This window comes from Leucoraja erinacea, chromosome 9, assembly GCF_028641065.1.
Source record: "Leucoraja erinacea ecotype New England chromosome 9, Leri_hhj_1, whole genome shotgun sequence".
NCBI lineage: Eukaryota > Metazoa > Chordata > Chondrichthyes > Rajiformes > Rajidae > Leucoraja > Leucoraja erinaceus.
Window position 1 is genome coordinate 47,989,133 of NC_073385.1, and position 13,596 is coordinate 48,002,728.

Below are 13,596 nucleotides of genomic sequence, written 5' to 3' on the forward strand. Positions count from 1 at the left end.
TAAAGTTAGCTTAGGTGGGAGATGGATATCAAAAATCTGGTTTCAGTGAGATTTTATTTAATTGAAGAAGGAATTTGAGTTACAGGAATAAATTCCAAAATATCAACTTCATATGGATGAAAACTCAGAATAGCTATTAGCACTAATGTCACAGCCAATGAAAGTGTGCCATGCCAGCCATTAGAATGCACTGTGTAAACCAATGCATTAAAGGTGGCATGAAAGTTATAGGATGACAAATAGACACAAAGTGCTGGAGTAACTCAGCGGGTCAGGCAGCATCTCTGGAGAAAAATAATGGATGACATTTAGGGTCGGGACCCTTCAGACCACGCGAGACCCTTCTTCACACCCAAAAGAAGACAGGTGTCAATTCTTGGTTATTATTTGTTTATTCCAATCAATTCCACTTCTTTCCTATCGATGCTGACCATCAAAACATCCCATCACCCATGTCAACTTATTGCCTGCAAGGCTTTGTCCAGCCTCTCCCTTTTTCCAGCTTTCCCTGCCCCCCTACAATCAATCTGAAATAGGGTCCCAATCTGAAACGTCATGTATCCATGTTCTCCAGAGATGCTGCCTTACCCGCTGAGTTACTCCCGCATTTTGTGATGTTTTGAATATTTCCAGCATTTCCTGATTTCACTGTCTCCATGCAGGGAATGGAAGTTACAAACAGGCACCAAAGTGGTGCCATAGGTAGCACTACTGCTGCATAGCTCCAGCATCATAGCTTTGATCCTGATCTGCAGTGCAGGCTGTGTAGAGCTGGCACATTCTCCTTGTGTATGCATGGGTTTCAACTGGGACTTGCAGAGACCAAACCACCTGGTAGGTTTGTTGGTAACTGTAAACTGCCCTTCGTAAAGAGTCATATAATCATACAGCTCAGGAACAGGCTCAGGAACAAAATGCTCCATCTACACTAGTCTCACCTGCCTGCATTTGGCCCATATCCCTCTAAACCTTTCCTATCTATATACTTGTCCAAATATCTTTTAAATGGTGTTATAGTATCTGCCTCGACTACTTTCTCTGAGGTACAGTGAAAAGCTTTTGTTGCTTGCTAACCAGTCAGTGGAAAGACTATACATGATTACAATCCAGCCATCCACAGTGTACAAGATGCATGATACAGGGAATAACGTTTAGTGCAAGATATAGTCCGAGGGTCTCCAATGATGTAGATAGTAGGTCAGGACCACTCTCGAGATGTCCGTAGGATGATTCAGTTGCCGTTAACAGCTGGAAAGAAACTGTCCCTGAATCTGGATGTACACACTTATTGCTTGGAGGGAGAGGGGAGAAGACGGAGTGGTCGGGGTGAGACGTCCTTAATAACTACATGTACTGTATATCATCTCTTTTCAACAGTAACGGCACGTGTGTACATTGGCAGGGTCCGGGAGTGATCATGATTGCCGAGGCAGCAGGTCAGAGCAAGAGTCCTGGTGGTGAGTGTGATGCCAAAACTGCAACTTTGGATAGGCCTCCATTTACACTTCAGCCAACCTGCTGTATTTACTGCGCTTCGGTGAATCTCCAGTGCAATTGACCAAGTGTAACAACCCCTTCGCAGCATCATTATTCGTGTGTCAATATTATTAAACAAACGGCCTCAAGGGAACCCTGCCAGCTACTGTGTATGTACCTGACAAGGCAACCAACACACACACACACACCAGCGACCCATATACATATTGCATACTGTATGATACACACCATGTATCAGTCTGTGAGACACAGTGCAACTGGATACATTCAGACAGCCCTACAGGTTCATAATCCCCCGGGATTTATTTGTATCCTTAAATCGGCACCTCAAAAACAGATATTAAAAAAATAATTAAATGGGCATTCCCAGTCCAACCAGTCCTTGATTGACGCATCTCGCTGGAAATCAAATGTTAATCCTATTGTGGGCCTCAAATGTCAGAGTTGATGTGGACAAGCTTTTCCCTTTGAGAATAGGGAAGATTCAAACAAGAGGACATAACTTCAGAATTAAGGGACAGAAATTAGGGGTAATATGAGGGGGAACTTCTTTACTCAGAGAGTGGTAGCGGTGTGGAATGAGCTTCCAGTGGAAGTGGTGGAGGCAGGTTCATTGGTATCATTTAAAAATAAATTGGATAGGCATATGGATGAGAAGGGAATGGAGGGTTATGCTATGAGTGCAGGCAGGTGGGACTAAGGGGGAAAAAAATTTGTTCGGCACGGACTTGTAGGGCCGTGATGGCCTGTTTCCGTGCTGTAATGGTTATATGGTTATATGTCAGTGAACGGTTCAGCACGAGACGCCCTGTCATAGTGGCCGTGTTAGGAGATGGGTAGGAGACCAGCTTTAGCACTGCAAGCCTCGACTACAGGCGGAATACAGCTCACATGCATTCATCCCTGCCCAGCAAATCAAACAAACAAACAAACGGTCTGCGGCGGCTTACCCAGCAAGGAGCCGATAAATATGAGAACCTGCACGGATGTGGTGAAGTCTCGGTAGGTGTCCTCCTCTCCGTACCACGGCGGGCTGTAGGGGTGGCTGGCGGCAGCGCTCCTGTTCACAGCTCCCCGGCCGCTGCTCACATTGCTGTGCTCGGCTGCCCTGGTGCTCCCCGAGTCCCGCTCCACACCCCAGCTCTGACTGGAGCTCGCATTGGGCCCCATGGTCCTTGCAGGCTCCCTGCGTGACATGCTCAAGCTCACCCCCAGCCCAGCATCTTGGGGGGGACGGAGGGGTAGTGGATAAAATAAACCTTTTTTTTTTTTTTTTTTAAATCTCACATCCCTTTAGCAATGAAGAGAGAAGAACAAATTCAAATTCTGGACACGATAGTGATCAATCCGAGCTTCTTCGCGTTCTGTTTCATCAACCTCCTCCCCCCCACCCCCCTATCCCAAAAGCAAGCTGTCACGATCTTGGATACGACCCACAACACAAATCCACAAGCTTCTGCACATTTCGTCAGAAATTGGTTGCTTGGAAACCACAATCTGTATAAAAAAGGGGAGAGACAAAAAATATATATATACACAGCTTCCCTCTGCCCTCCCTTTTCCAGCTCTTCCCTCCCCCTTCCCCCCTGCTGTCGCTGCACGTTTGTTTCATTCTGGAGCCTTGCCCACTCTAACCACCCGGGAGTCTCTGCCCCTCCACCAACGCTGGGGACCTCCTTACAGGCTTCCCTGGGGTTACCTGCCAAGTCCAATATCAGAGAGAGAGACAAAATTGCTGGTGTAACTCAGCGGCCCAGGCAACATCTCTGGGGAAAAGGAATATGTGACATTTCGGATGGAAACCCTTCTTCAGACTGAGAGTCAGGGGAGAGGGAAAATAAAGGTATGAAAGGGTGCAGAATAAATCAGAGCCGACACCTATGAGTCAGGAAAGGTGGGGGCCCATAATGATGGTCCATTGTTGGCTGTGGACGAGGTGATAATGAAGGAATACGAACAGTGAGACTTGCAGGATGACTAGGGTGGGGGAAGGACAGAAAAAGAGGGAATGCAACGGTTATTTGAAATTAGAGAAATCAATATTCCTACTGTTGGGTTGTAAGTTAAAATATGACATGCTGTGCCTCCAATATTGAGACCTTGGGGACCCAGGACAGAAAGGTCAGTTTGGGAATGAGAAGGGAAGTTAAAATGTTTGGCAACCAGAAGATCGGGTAGGCCAAGGTGCACTGAGCGTCGGTGTTCAGCGAAACGATCGCCCAGTCCGAGCTTGGTCTCGCCGATGTATAAGATACCACACCAAGAGCAACAGATACAGTAGATGAATTTGGAGGAGGTGAACCTCTGCCTCACCTGACACCAGATGTATCTAATTGCTTCGATCAACCAGGATGTCAGCATCGGTGACACTCTGATCAAATATTCGCACCTCTTCCCTAGCCAACCCTGGGCCATTATGGGCTCCTTGGACGTCTGTAACCAACCCTGCTTTGTTCTGGCCTTCTCTTACCTCCAGCTCCCTCTCCACCTCTATTTTCAGTTTGAAGAAGGGTCAAGACCTGAAAAGTCACCCATCCTTTTTCTCCAGAGATGCTGCCTAGCCAGCTGAGTTACTCCAGCACTTTGCGTCTCCCTCTGATTTTATGCCGGGTTAGTTTTAAGCAAAGCATGGATAATTTAATTAAAGACGTGAATGGCCATTCGTCCTTAATCCAGCCCGATCCTCATGTAATCGCCGAATCTACTTTCACCCTCAGAAACACATGTGCCTCAAAAGTCTTAATCTCTGAGTACTAAATATCAGGAAAGAACCATAGACTGCATTGCACCTATTCCAAGCAGTCCTAAAACACAACAGTATTGAAGTATTCACTTCATGCTACAAAAGGAGAAAAAACAACTGATTTAGTCCTCTATTAACCTTCTCATTATCATTTCATTTCTAAGAACTGAGTGGGTGAAATTATATGCCAACTCAGGTTTATGGACCCAACTTGGAGATGAATAACAAATATAAACACTAAAAATATATTTAATAGTAAATGGAAAATAAAACATCTTTGTTGGGTTTTAAATAGATGTCTGTTTTTCCATCAATTTGCTTCACAGTACATGGTTCAATGGATCCTTTATTATCACGTGTACCAGCGCACAGTGAGATTCTTTTTTTGCATTCAGATCAGTAAGATTATTACCATACATAAGTACACTCATATGATCACCCGGTTAAGCACACAGGATTTTGCAGACACTTTGGCCCTCAACAAAAGTCATATAGTCACAGTGTCAAATAGCACGGAAACTGGCCCTTTCGCATAGAGGGTGGAAGGTCGGTAGAACGAGCTGCCAGAGGAGCTAGTTGAGGAGGTTTAAAATAAATTTTAAAATAAATTTTGCCTGGTAAATGGATAGGAAAGGTTTAGAGGGATATAGGCCAAATGCAGATTGGCAGGAATAGTGTAGATGGGGCATCTTAATTGGCAAGGGCAAGTTTGGCCGAAGAGCTTGTTTCTGTGCTGTTAGGCTCTATAACTCTATAACACTGAACTCTAGTGAGGCTCTGTAGAAAGTTTCTTCACTGGTTGAGACTCATATCTTGCAGGAGGGAAGAAGGTTGTGCCATTAGCAAAAATACACTTTCACTATCAGGATAGCACAGTGGTGCAGCGGTAGAGTTGCTGCCTTACAGTGCCAGAGACCTGGGTTCAATCTTGACTATGGGTGCTGTCCGTACAGAGTTTGTACCTTCTCCCTGTGACCGCATGGGTTTTCTCTGGGTGCTCCGGTTTCCTCCCACACTCCAAAGACGTACAGGTTTGTCGGTTAATTGGCTTTGGTAAGTTGTATGTAGGATAACGTCAGTGTGCGGGTTAATCGCCTGTTGGCGCAGACTCAGTGAGCCGAAGGGCCTGTTTCCGCACTGTATCTCTAAGGTCTAAAGTAAGTTCTAAAGACCCCATTACTGAAACCTGCCAGGAGGGTGCGCAAGACTCAAATAGCAAATAGCAGTCACTGTATAGAGTGTCAGACAATGGGAAAAAGAATCAAACCACTGCTGCATGGCATTCATTGTATTCCCATCAACTTCATGGTGTCATTCCTGTCAAAAACTCTACCACACTAGCTAAGTAAATGCTCAGTAATGAGTGTAATACTATCCTAATACACTGAGACTCATCAGACGTTTTTCCAAAGAGCTAAAGTCTTACATGACTGACTATTTATGTTGTGCCTCTAAGTTATTGCTGTAAACTGAATGTTTATGAAATTATTTTGCTGTTTTGAGAAGCAGACACACTAAATGGCACTGCTGTTCAATGGAATTACAACATGAGTACAAAAGACAGCGTTCCCTGAGACTACCTGTTCAGAGTTCTCTACAATCTGTCTGCCAACTACAAAGGATGCTAGAATTTGTTTTTGTGTGGCTGGATGAGTACAGCTGCAATGAAACTTGAAAAGCAGTTCATCAATCTGAAGAAGAGTCTCGTCCCGAAGCGTCACCCATTCCTTCTCTCCAGAAATGCTGCCTGCCCCACTGAGTTACTCCACCACTTTGTGTCTAAGCAGTTCATCATCCGAGTTTAAGCAATTCATAATATAAACAAGGAGACCCAAGAGACTGTAGATGCTGGAAGGTGGAGTAAAAAAAAAATTAATGGAATTCAGCGGGTTAGGCAGCATCTGTGGAGGGAAATGGACAGTCAACAATTTGGTTCAAGACCCTCACCCGAATTGAAAGAGAGAGGGGGGAGTTAGGTAGGTGGTATAAAAAAGTGAGGGGAGGGTCGGGGCAAGAGATAAGTGGATCCATGTGAGGAAGAGTTGATTGTCAGATGGAGTCAGGTGAGGAAGAAAAGGGTGGAGATGGCGAAAGAGGCTGGGAGATGCTAGCAATCATCCTCCCTCCATATTGGTTCAGGAAGATTGGTGTTATTGCCCTGTGGCTGATTTACGTCAATATTTTTAACAATTAAACCTCTAGATCTGTAGAACTGCAGCAGAGAAATTGATCAGGGTGCTGAATAGGTGTGAGATTGTGATGCCCTTCCACCTGATAGTTCAACCACATTTCATATCCAACCCAGCCTCGTGTACATAAATAAATGCAACAACTATTTCATCCACTTCAACTACTTCATGCGATTGTAAGTTCTACATTCAAACTAATTTGATAAAACAAGTTTAACCTGAATTTCTTATTGTACATTCACCTCAACAAACTCCTTTAAAATGTTCTAACCTTGTATAAGGTCATGTCTTAGCTTCTTCTTCTCTAGAATAAGGAGCGCGAACCTGTTCAATCTTTTCTGAGAGTTCGTCATATCGTATTCTAATTGTAGGCTCAGAAACAGGTCATTTAGCCCAAACTGTCCATGTTGACCAAGTTCTTAAGCTGAGCTAGTCCAATTTGCCTGCATTTGGCCCATAACCATTTTTTATCCTTGTACATGTTTAAGTGAAAAACCTGCCCCTCAAACCTTTAAATCTTTTCCATCTCACCTTAAACCTATGCCCTCTAGCTTTAGATTCCCCTATCAAGTCTCTCCTTATAACTCAAGCCCTACAATCCCAGCAACATGCTCGAGAATCTTTTCTGCACCCATTCCAACTGAATGGGTGCAGCCCCTTTAGGGGCTAGTGGAGTCAAGGGATATGGGGAGAAGGCAGGCACGTGTTATTGATTGGGGCCGATCAACCATGATCACAATGAATGGTGGTGCTGGCTCGAAGGGCCGAATGGCCTCCTCCTGTGCCTATTTTCTATGTTTCTATGAATGGCATCCTTCTTGTGGCTGGGTGACCAGAACAGTACTTAAGGTGTGTTGTACAGTTCTAATATAACATCCCAACTCTTATACTCAGTGCTCTGACCAATGATAGCCAGCGTGCCAAATGTTTATGCTTTATTTAAGCAGTTATCATTATCATCACTTACCTTATTGTTCTCTAATGAATAAAGTTTCAACAACCTAAGTCAATTGCTATAAAGTCAAAGGAGAGACATTCCAGCTGAATCCTGATTCCAGTTTTAATATAATCAGGTAATCATTTCAATTGACAAGAGATATTTTGGACCATGTACATGGGTAGAAAAGGTTTAGAAGGATATGGGCCAAACACAGGCCAATGGGATTAGAGTAGATGGGGCATCTTGATCGGTCTGGACCATTTTCCATTCGGTATGACTGACATGACGAATAACTCTGATAGTGAGGGGTAGTATGTTAATAAATTTGATGATTGCTATTAAAAGTCAAATTATACAACCTTCATCATACAGAGGAATAATAAATGCTGGTAATATATTAATATTGCAGAATTTAATGTATTTTGTGTGGCCCTAGTCTAATTTGAGTATTGATATTGTAATACCTGTACTTACAACTACCTGAAATACATGGCTGGCCAATATCCTCAGTACTGTCTGTGACAAGATGCTGTGCACTGATTTTCTTCCACATTTCCTACTCAACTTCACTGATTGTACTTCAAGAATACTTCATTGCGTGAGGTCAAGAAGGGCAGTAAATGGCAGTGAAATGACTCTCAAATGAAGGGCAGGACATTTTCAACTAGTGCACTGTTGTAATCAAACAATATTAAACGGCCCATATATAATGGTGGTAAACCACTTAAAACCACGCAGGAATTGTAAAGGTACACAAAAATGCTGGAGAAACTCAGCGGATGCAGCAGCATCTATGGAGCGAAGGAAATAGGTAACGTTTGTATCAGGAATTATAAGCTTGATTAAACCATGTCCAGACTGTTAAATTTCTGTCACCTGCTCAAGAGTTGCTGCCTCACAGCACCAGAGACCCAGGTTTGATCCTGACCTCAGGTTTGCATGTTCTCCCTATGTTCTTGGGTTTCCTCTGGGTATTCCGGTTTCCTCCCACATCCCAAAGACGCTCAGGTTTGTAGTTTAATTGGGCCTCTGTAAATTGCCCTGAGCATGTATGGAGTGAATGCGTAAATACAATAACAGAACTGGTGATGGTCAGCATGGTGGGCCAATAAAGGACCTGTTTCCATGCTGTATCTCTAATCAAAACAAAACCAAACTCCACCGGGTGGCGCCATCAGCGATGGCAGCCACGCCAACAATCTAGGTATGTTACAAAACTTACCTTCAGCAGCGCTGCATTTCTGTCACTGGCCGTGTGCGCGACTTTGGCGCCTTTGAGAGGGGGGCGGTTTTAAAATGCCGTTTTCTCCAGCCTGTTGAAATCGATCATTGTCAGGCTGTTTAGCTGCTGAAGAATAATCGCTCCAACATCCTTTTATCAAGTTTTTTTTTAACTGCAGGATTAATAGCAGGAGTAAATTAAAAATCGTCTTCTAATGCCGTCAACGCCGACAATGGGATGGATCTCACGTACGGGACAAAGCAAGGTACGCCATTTATTTTTACATATAAATGTGCTTCTTAGGATGCCTTTAATCAAAATTTTATGTTGCGAAAAGGTGACTTAGGCCCAATACGAACCGGCAGTATTTTTCCTGCTGATATGGGGTTTAAATTCACTGCAAATGCAACGTTCCAAACAATCGCATTCCACGAAATTCCACTCGCAAGATGATTAAAATGGCCATTAATTTACGGGAATTAAACACTAAATTCCTTCCATTTGGCCTATAAATTCATGACAATGAGATTTAAAAATCATGTTATATTGTGAATTCTTGTGTGAATGTTATTTGGACACTTAGGATATTTAAAAATGTTAACCTTTTCTTAAGAAATGGATAGATGTTTAGATCTAGTAATTGAATTTTGTAATTAGCTATAATTAGGCATCTAACTAATTATATGCCTTTAATTTCAGGTCATCCAAGTAAGATTGTTTCATATTTGTTTCCGAATACTTCAATCTATAATAGCTGAAAATTTATTTCAGTTCCCTTAATTTTTAAGAAAGTTATGGGCTTTTGACTGTCCTTGGTCACAGCTTTTGTGTTAAGTCAATGGAAAAGCAATAGGGACCAAAATGCTAATTTCCGAGTATGAAAATGGCCATAACTTTTTTAATACTGAAGATATGAAAGTGAATTAGGTGTCAAATTAAACTTCTTTTTATGCTTTATCTGATGGGATAAATTGTAGACTTGATTTTAAAAGTCTCAAAATGCTGTACCATTGCTAAACAGTCTGTCTGTCTTTTCATCATTTTTGTTATTTTTAGTGTGTTTTAGAAAATATGTGTTAATGTTCTTTGGATTGTTTGATGGGGGAGGGGGGGTGGTCAGGGAGGGGGTCGGGGGAAACTTTTTTTCAATCTCCTACCTTGCCGGAGATGGAATTGTTTTCCGGATCGTATCTCCGGTCACTCTGCGGCCTAGCATCATGGACCTGCCGACCTTGCTCGAGACTGACTTAGTTGCCCCATCGCGGGGCTGTGGACTTACCATCAGAGCCTGCAATCCCTTGCCTGGGATCAACGCTCCAACCGCGGCCAGCGGACTTCAACATCGAGGAGCTCACAGTCTCGGGTAGAGGCTGAGGTTCGACTAGCCCTGACCCGGGGTCCGATCGCCCGGGTGGGGGAGCTGAGATTCCCCCCGATGCGGGAGCTTGATTGCCCCGACGCGGAGTGCCCGACCGCCGGCTGCGGGAGCCAAGATCATCTCATCAATTGAAGGCTCGAGTCCCCCGACCACGGGATGACATGAAGGGAAGCGATTGAACTTATTTTTTCGCCTTCAATCAAAGTGAGGAATATGGGGCAGTCGCTGTGGTGGATGTTTATGTTAAAATGTATTTTGTGTGTTTTGTTGCTTTTTATTGGTGTGACTGTATGGTAAATCCAATTCCTTGTATGTTGCAAAACATACTTGGCTAATAAAGTATGATTAGGATTAATAAAATAGTTTCAGCATGCAGCTAGTACTCATCACATTGTTCATCGCTTCAGTACTGCAAATTGTTTAAAGTCAGTTTATAATTTAAGGGCATGAGTATTGTCGTCATGGCAGTGGATGCAACATATATAGATATTCGTGGCACTATAACAGCATCATGATTTTAGGTACAGCATGGAAGTCTTGGTGGGGAATGTAAGTATGGCCTAGAAAGCTTTCAGAAAGGCAGGGGGCGGCACGGTGGCACAATGGCAGTGCAGGTGGAAATCCTTCAGAGTTATTGATCAGTACTCAGAAAACCCCGTTCAAAATCCTACGTGTCCGAATTTCAACCGAGGACAGGATTGTACTTGCCGTGGGCTTTCTCCTGTCGTTCACTCTCCTGGATGTGAAATAGGGAGTCAGCAACTTTACCAGAGGAGTAGTGGTCACGGAGGGGTGGGGGGGTGGGGGGGATAAATATATATTAAAACAGTGAAGAAGTAGTGCATCTGGCACTGGACCTGTACTCGCTGGAGTTTCGAAGCATAAGGTGGGACCTCATTGAAACTTATTGAATAGTGAAAGGCCAGGATAGAGGAGATGTGCAGAGGATATTTCCACTATCGGGATAGTCCAGGACCAGCGGCCATAGCCTCAGAATAAAAGGACATACCTTAAGAAAAGAGATGAGATGGAATTTCTTTAGTCAATGGCAGTGAATCTGTGGAATTGGCGCAGAAGGCAGTGAATGCCAAGTAAATGGATATTTTTAAGGCGATGATTGACAGATTCTTGAGTAAGTGTGTCAGGGATTGTGGGGAGAAGGCAAGAGAATGCGGTTTGGAAGGAGAGATAGATCAGCCATGATTGAATGGCGGAGTAGAGTGATGGATCAAATGGCCTAATTCTGCTCCTATCACTTATGAACTTATGAAATGGATTATAAAATGATCCCTCACCCAGTGCTTCAGTTCTAAAACCACAACAAGAAAAATCATTTAGTGTCTATGCAAGAATCCAAACAATGCAGTTGATTGAATTGCTCTCATGGTGGGGACATGCGAAAGAGAATTAGCTGTCCAACCAACAACTGAGATGAACCAGATGGATCTCGGAGAGTTCAAATTCTGCTTTGAATAGGTGGGGTTTGAATAACATTTTCCACTGCATTCCACCACCTCTCACTTTCAGCATGTTACAGTTTTTCAGGTTTCTCATGTTTACTAAAGGAGGAACTACCTTTGCAATGAAAAATATTCTTCCACCAAACAAGTTATAACAAAGTGGCACAATAAACTGCAGATGCTTGAACCTTTAGCAACAAACAAACGAGGAACTTGGCAGTCATGTTTCTCTAGAACAAAATAACCCCATTAAATATGTTGCTGTCTTTATTGTTGATGTTACTACATAATGTATCAGAGGAAGATGAAAGTTACAAACAGATGACAGGAACTTTGCACAACATGCTAACTCAGTATGGTGGAACAGCCAAATGGTTATCTAACTCCAATCTACTTGGATCTGACATTATCGTGAGAAGCATCATCCCTCACTCAGCACTACAATTCTGAAACCAAAAAAAGTAAAATATTCCTTCGTCAAACTTAAAGGTTTGTTGATATCAGCTCAGAAATGAAGGTGCTACTCTGGGGAAAAAAACTTCAATAATAACTACTTACTCAAGCAAAAAACTTGCCCTGTACACTTTAATAAATTATACAATTTTTAATCCTTTCATTTTGTTGACAACAATCTAGAATATTGGCAAAATGGTTCCATATCTTGACAAGCTATCCTGTGGTAATCTGCAGCAAACTGGATAACTCATTCATGATTGATTTGCAACAAAGACATCACACTGCCAAAGGTTTAAGTATTAAACTTATGTATTATGTAATATAACAGTCTGAAGAAGGGTCTTGACCCCAAACATCTAACCTATCCATGTTCTCCAGGGATGTTATGCGACCTGCTGAGTTATTCTAGCATTCTGTGCCTTTTCTTTAGCGATTAAATGCTCCTTTGCTCAGTCAGCAGTGGTAGAAGTCACAAGTTCGGGAAGTGCTCTGATTGGATGCTTGTGTGCTGGGTGCATTGGTGTTTGTTTTACACATTAACGATTTGGTAAGTAGTTTAATTCAGTTTGCTTTAGTTTATTATTGCAGATTACAGCAACATTGGTGGTATAGAAGATAGTGAGGAAGGATTTCCAAGGGCAGCTCAGTCACACAACAGTATATTTACTGCTTTACTGTGTCAGAGACTCGGGTTCGATCCTAACTACGGGTGCTGTCTGTATGGAGTTTCGACAGTGCATTCAGAAAGTATTCAGACCCCTTCACTTTTTCCACATTTTGATACATTACAGCCTTATTCTAAAATGGATTAAATTAATTTTGTTTAATCATCAATCTACACACATTACCCCATAATAAAAAAGCAAAAACAGGTGTGTTTGCAAAGTAATTAAATAGAAATAACTGAAATATCATATTTACATAAATATTCAGACCCTTTACTCAGTACTTTGTTGAGGCACCTTTGGCAGCGATTACAGCCTCAAGTCTTCTTGGGTATGATGCTACAAGCTTGGCACGCCTGTATTTGGGTAATTTCTCCCATTCTTCTCTGCAGATCCTCTCAAACTCTGCCAGGTTGGACTGTGGGACCTTATATAGTCAGGTGCGTGCCTTTCCAAATCATCTCCAATCAATTTAATTTACCACTGGTGGACTCCAATCGAGTTGTAGAAACATCTCAAGGATAATCAATGGAAACAGGATGAGCCTATACTCAATTTGTGGGAGAAGATTGCTCGAAATAACTAAATTTAAGGTCCCAATGGTCCCGATCCAGTCCCACAAGAAGTACAATGATATCATAAGGCTGGTAATATTCATAATCAACGTAGATTTGCGGGGAACACAAAAATAGACTGCAAAAACCTCAACATATACATAGAAACATATACATAGAAAGAGAAAGACTAATGGTCAAGTGAGGGTCTCCTATAGTCAGTCATGTGGTAATTCATACTGGAGAATAGAAAACCAGCAAAACAATTAAATAAATACATTGTTTAAGAAAGAACTGCAGATCCTGGAAAAATCAAAGGTAGACAAAAATGCTGGAGAAACTCAGCGGTTAAGGCAGCATCTATGGAGCGAAGGAATAGGCGACGTTTCGGGTTGAGACCCTTCTTCAGACTGATATGCGGGTGGGGGTGGCAGGAAGAAGAAAGGAAGAGGGGGAGACAGTGGGCTGTGGGAGAGCTGGGAAGGGGAGGGG

The 13,596-nt window shown here is 42.8% G+C and overlaps 1 protein-coding gene across 1 annotated transcript in view; it reads right to left on the minus strand.

The window, feature by feature from the left end:
- Nucleotides 1-2,999, minus strand: part of gpr176 (G protein-coupled receptor 176) — a 29,747-nt gene extending 26,748 nt beyond the window's left edge. Inside the window, exon 1 of the mRNA XM_055640744.1 lies at nt 2,448-2,999. Within this exon, the coding sequence (XP_055496719.1) occupies nt 2,448-2,694 (247 nt within the window). The 5' untranslated portion in view covers nt 2,695-2,999. The remainder of the gene's footprint in view (nt 1-2,447) is intronic.
- Between the last annotated feature and the right edge of the window lie 10,597 nt (nt 3,000-13,596).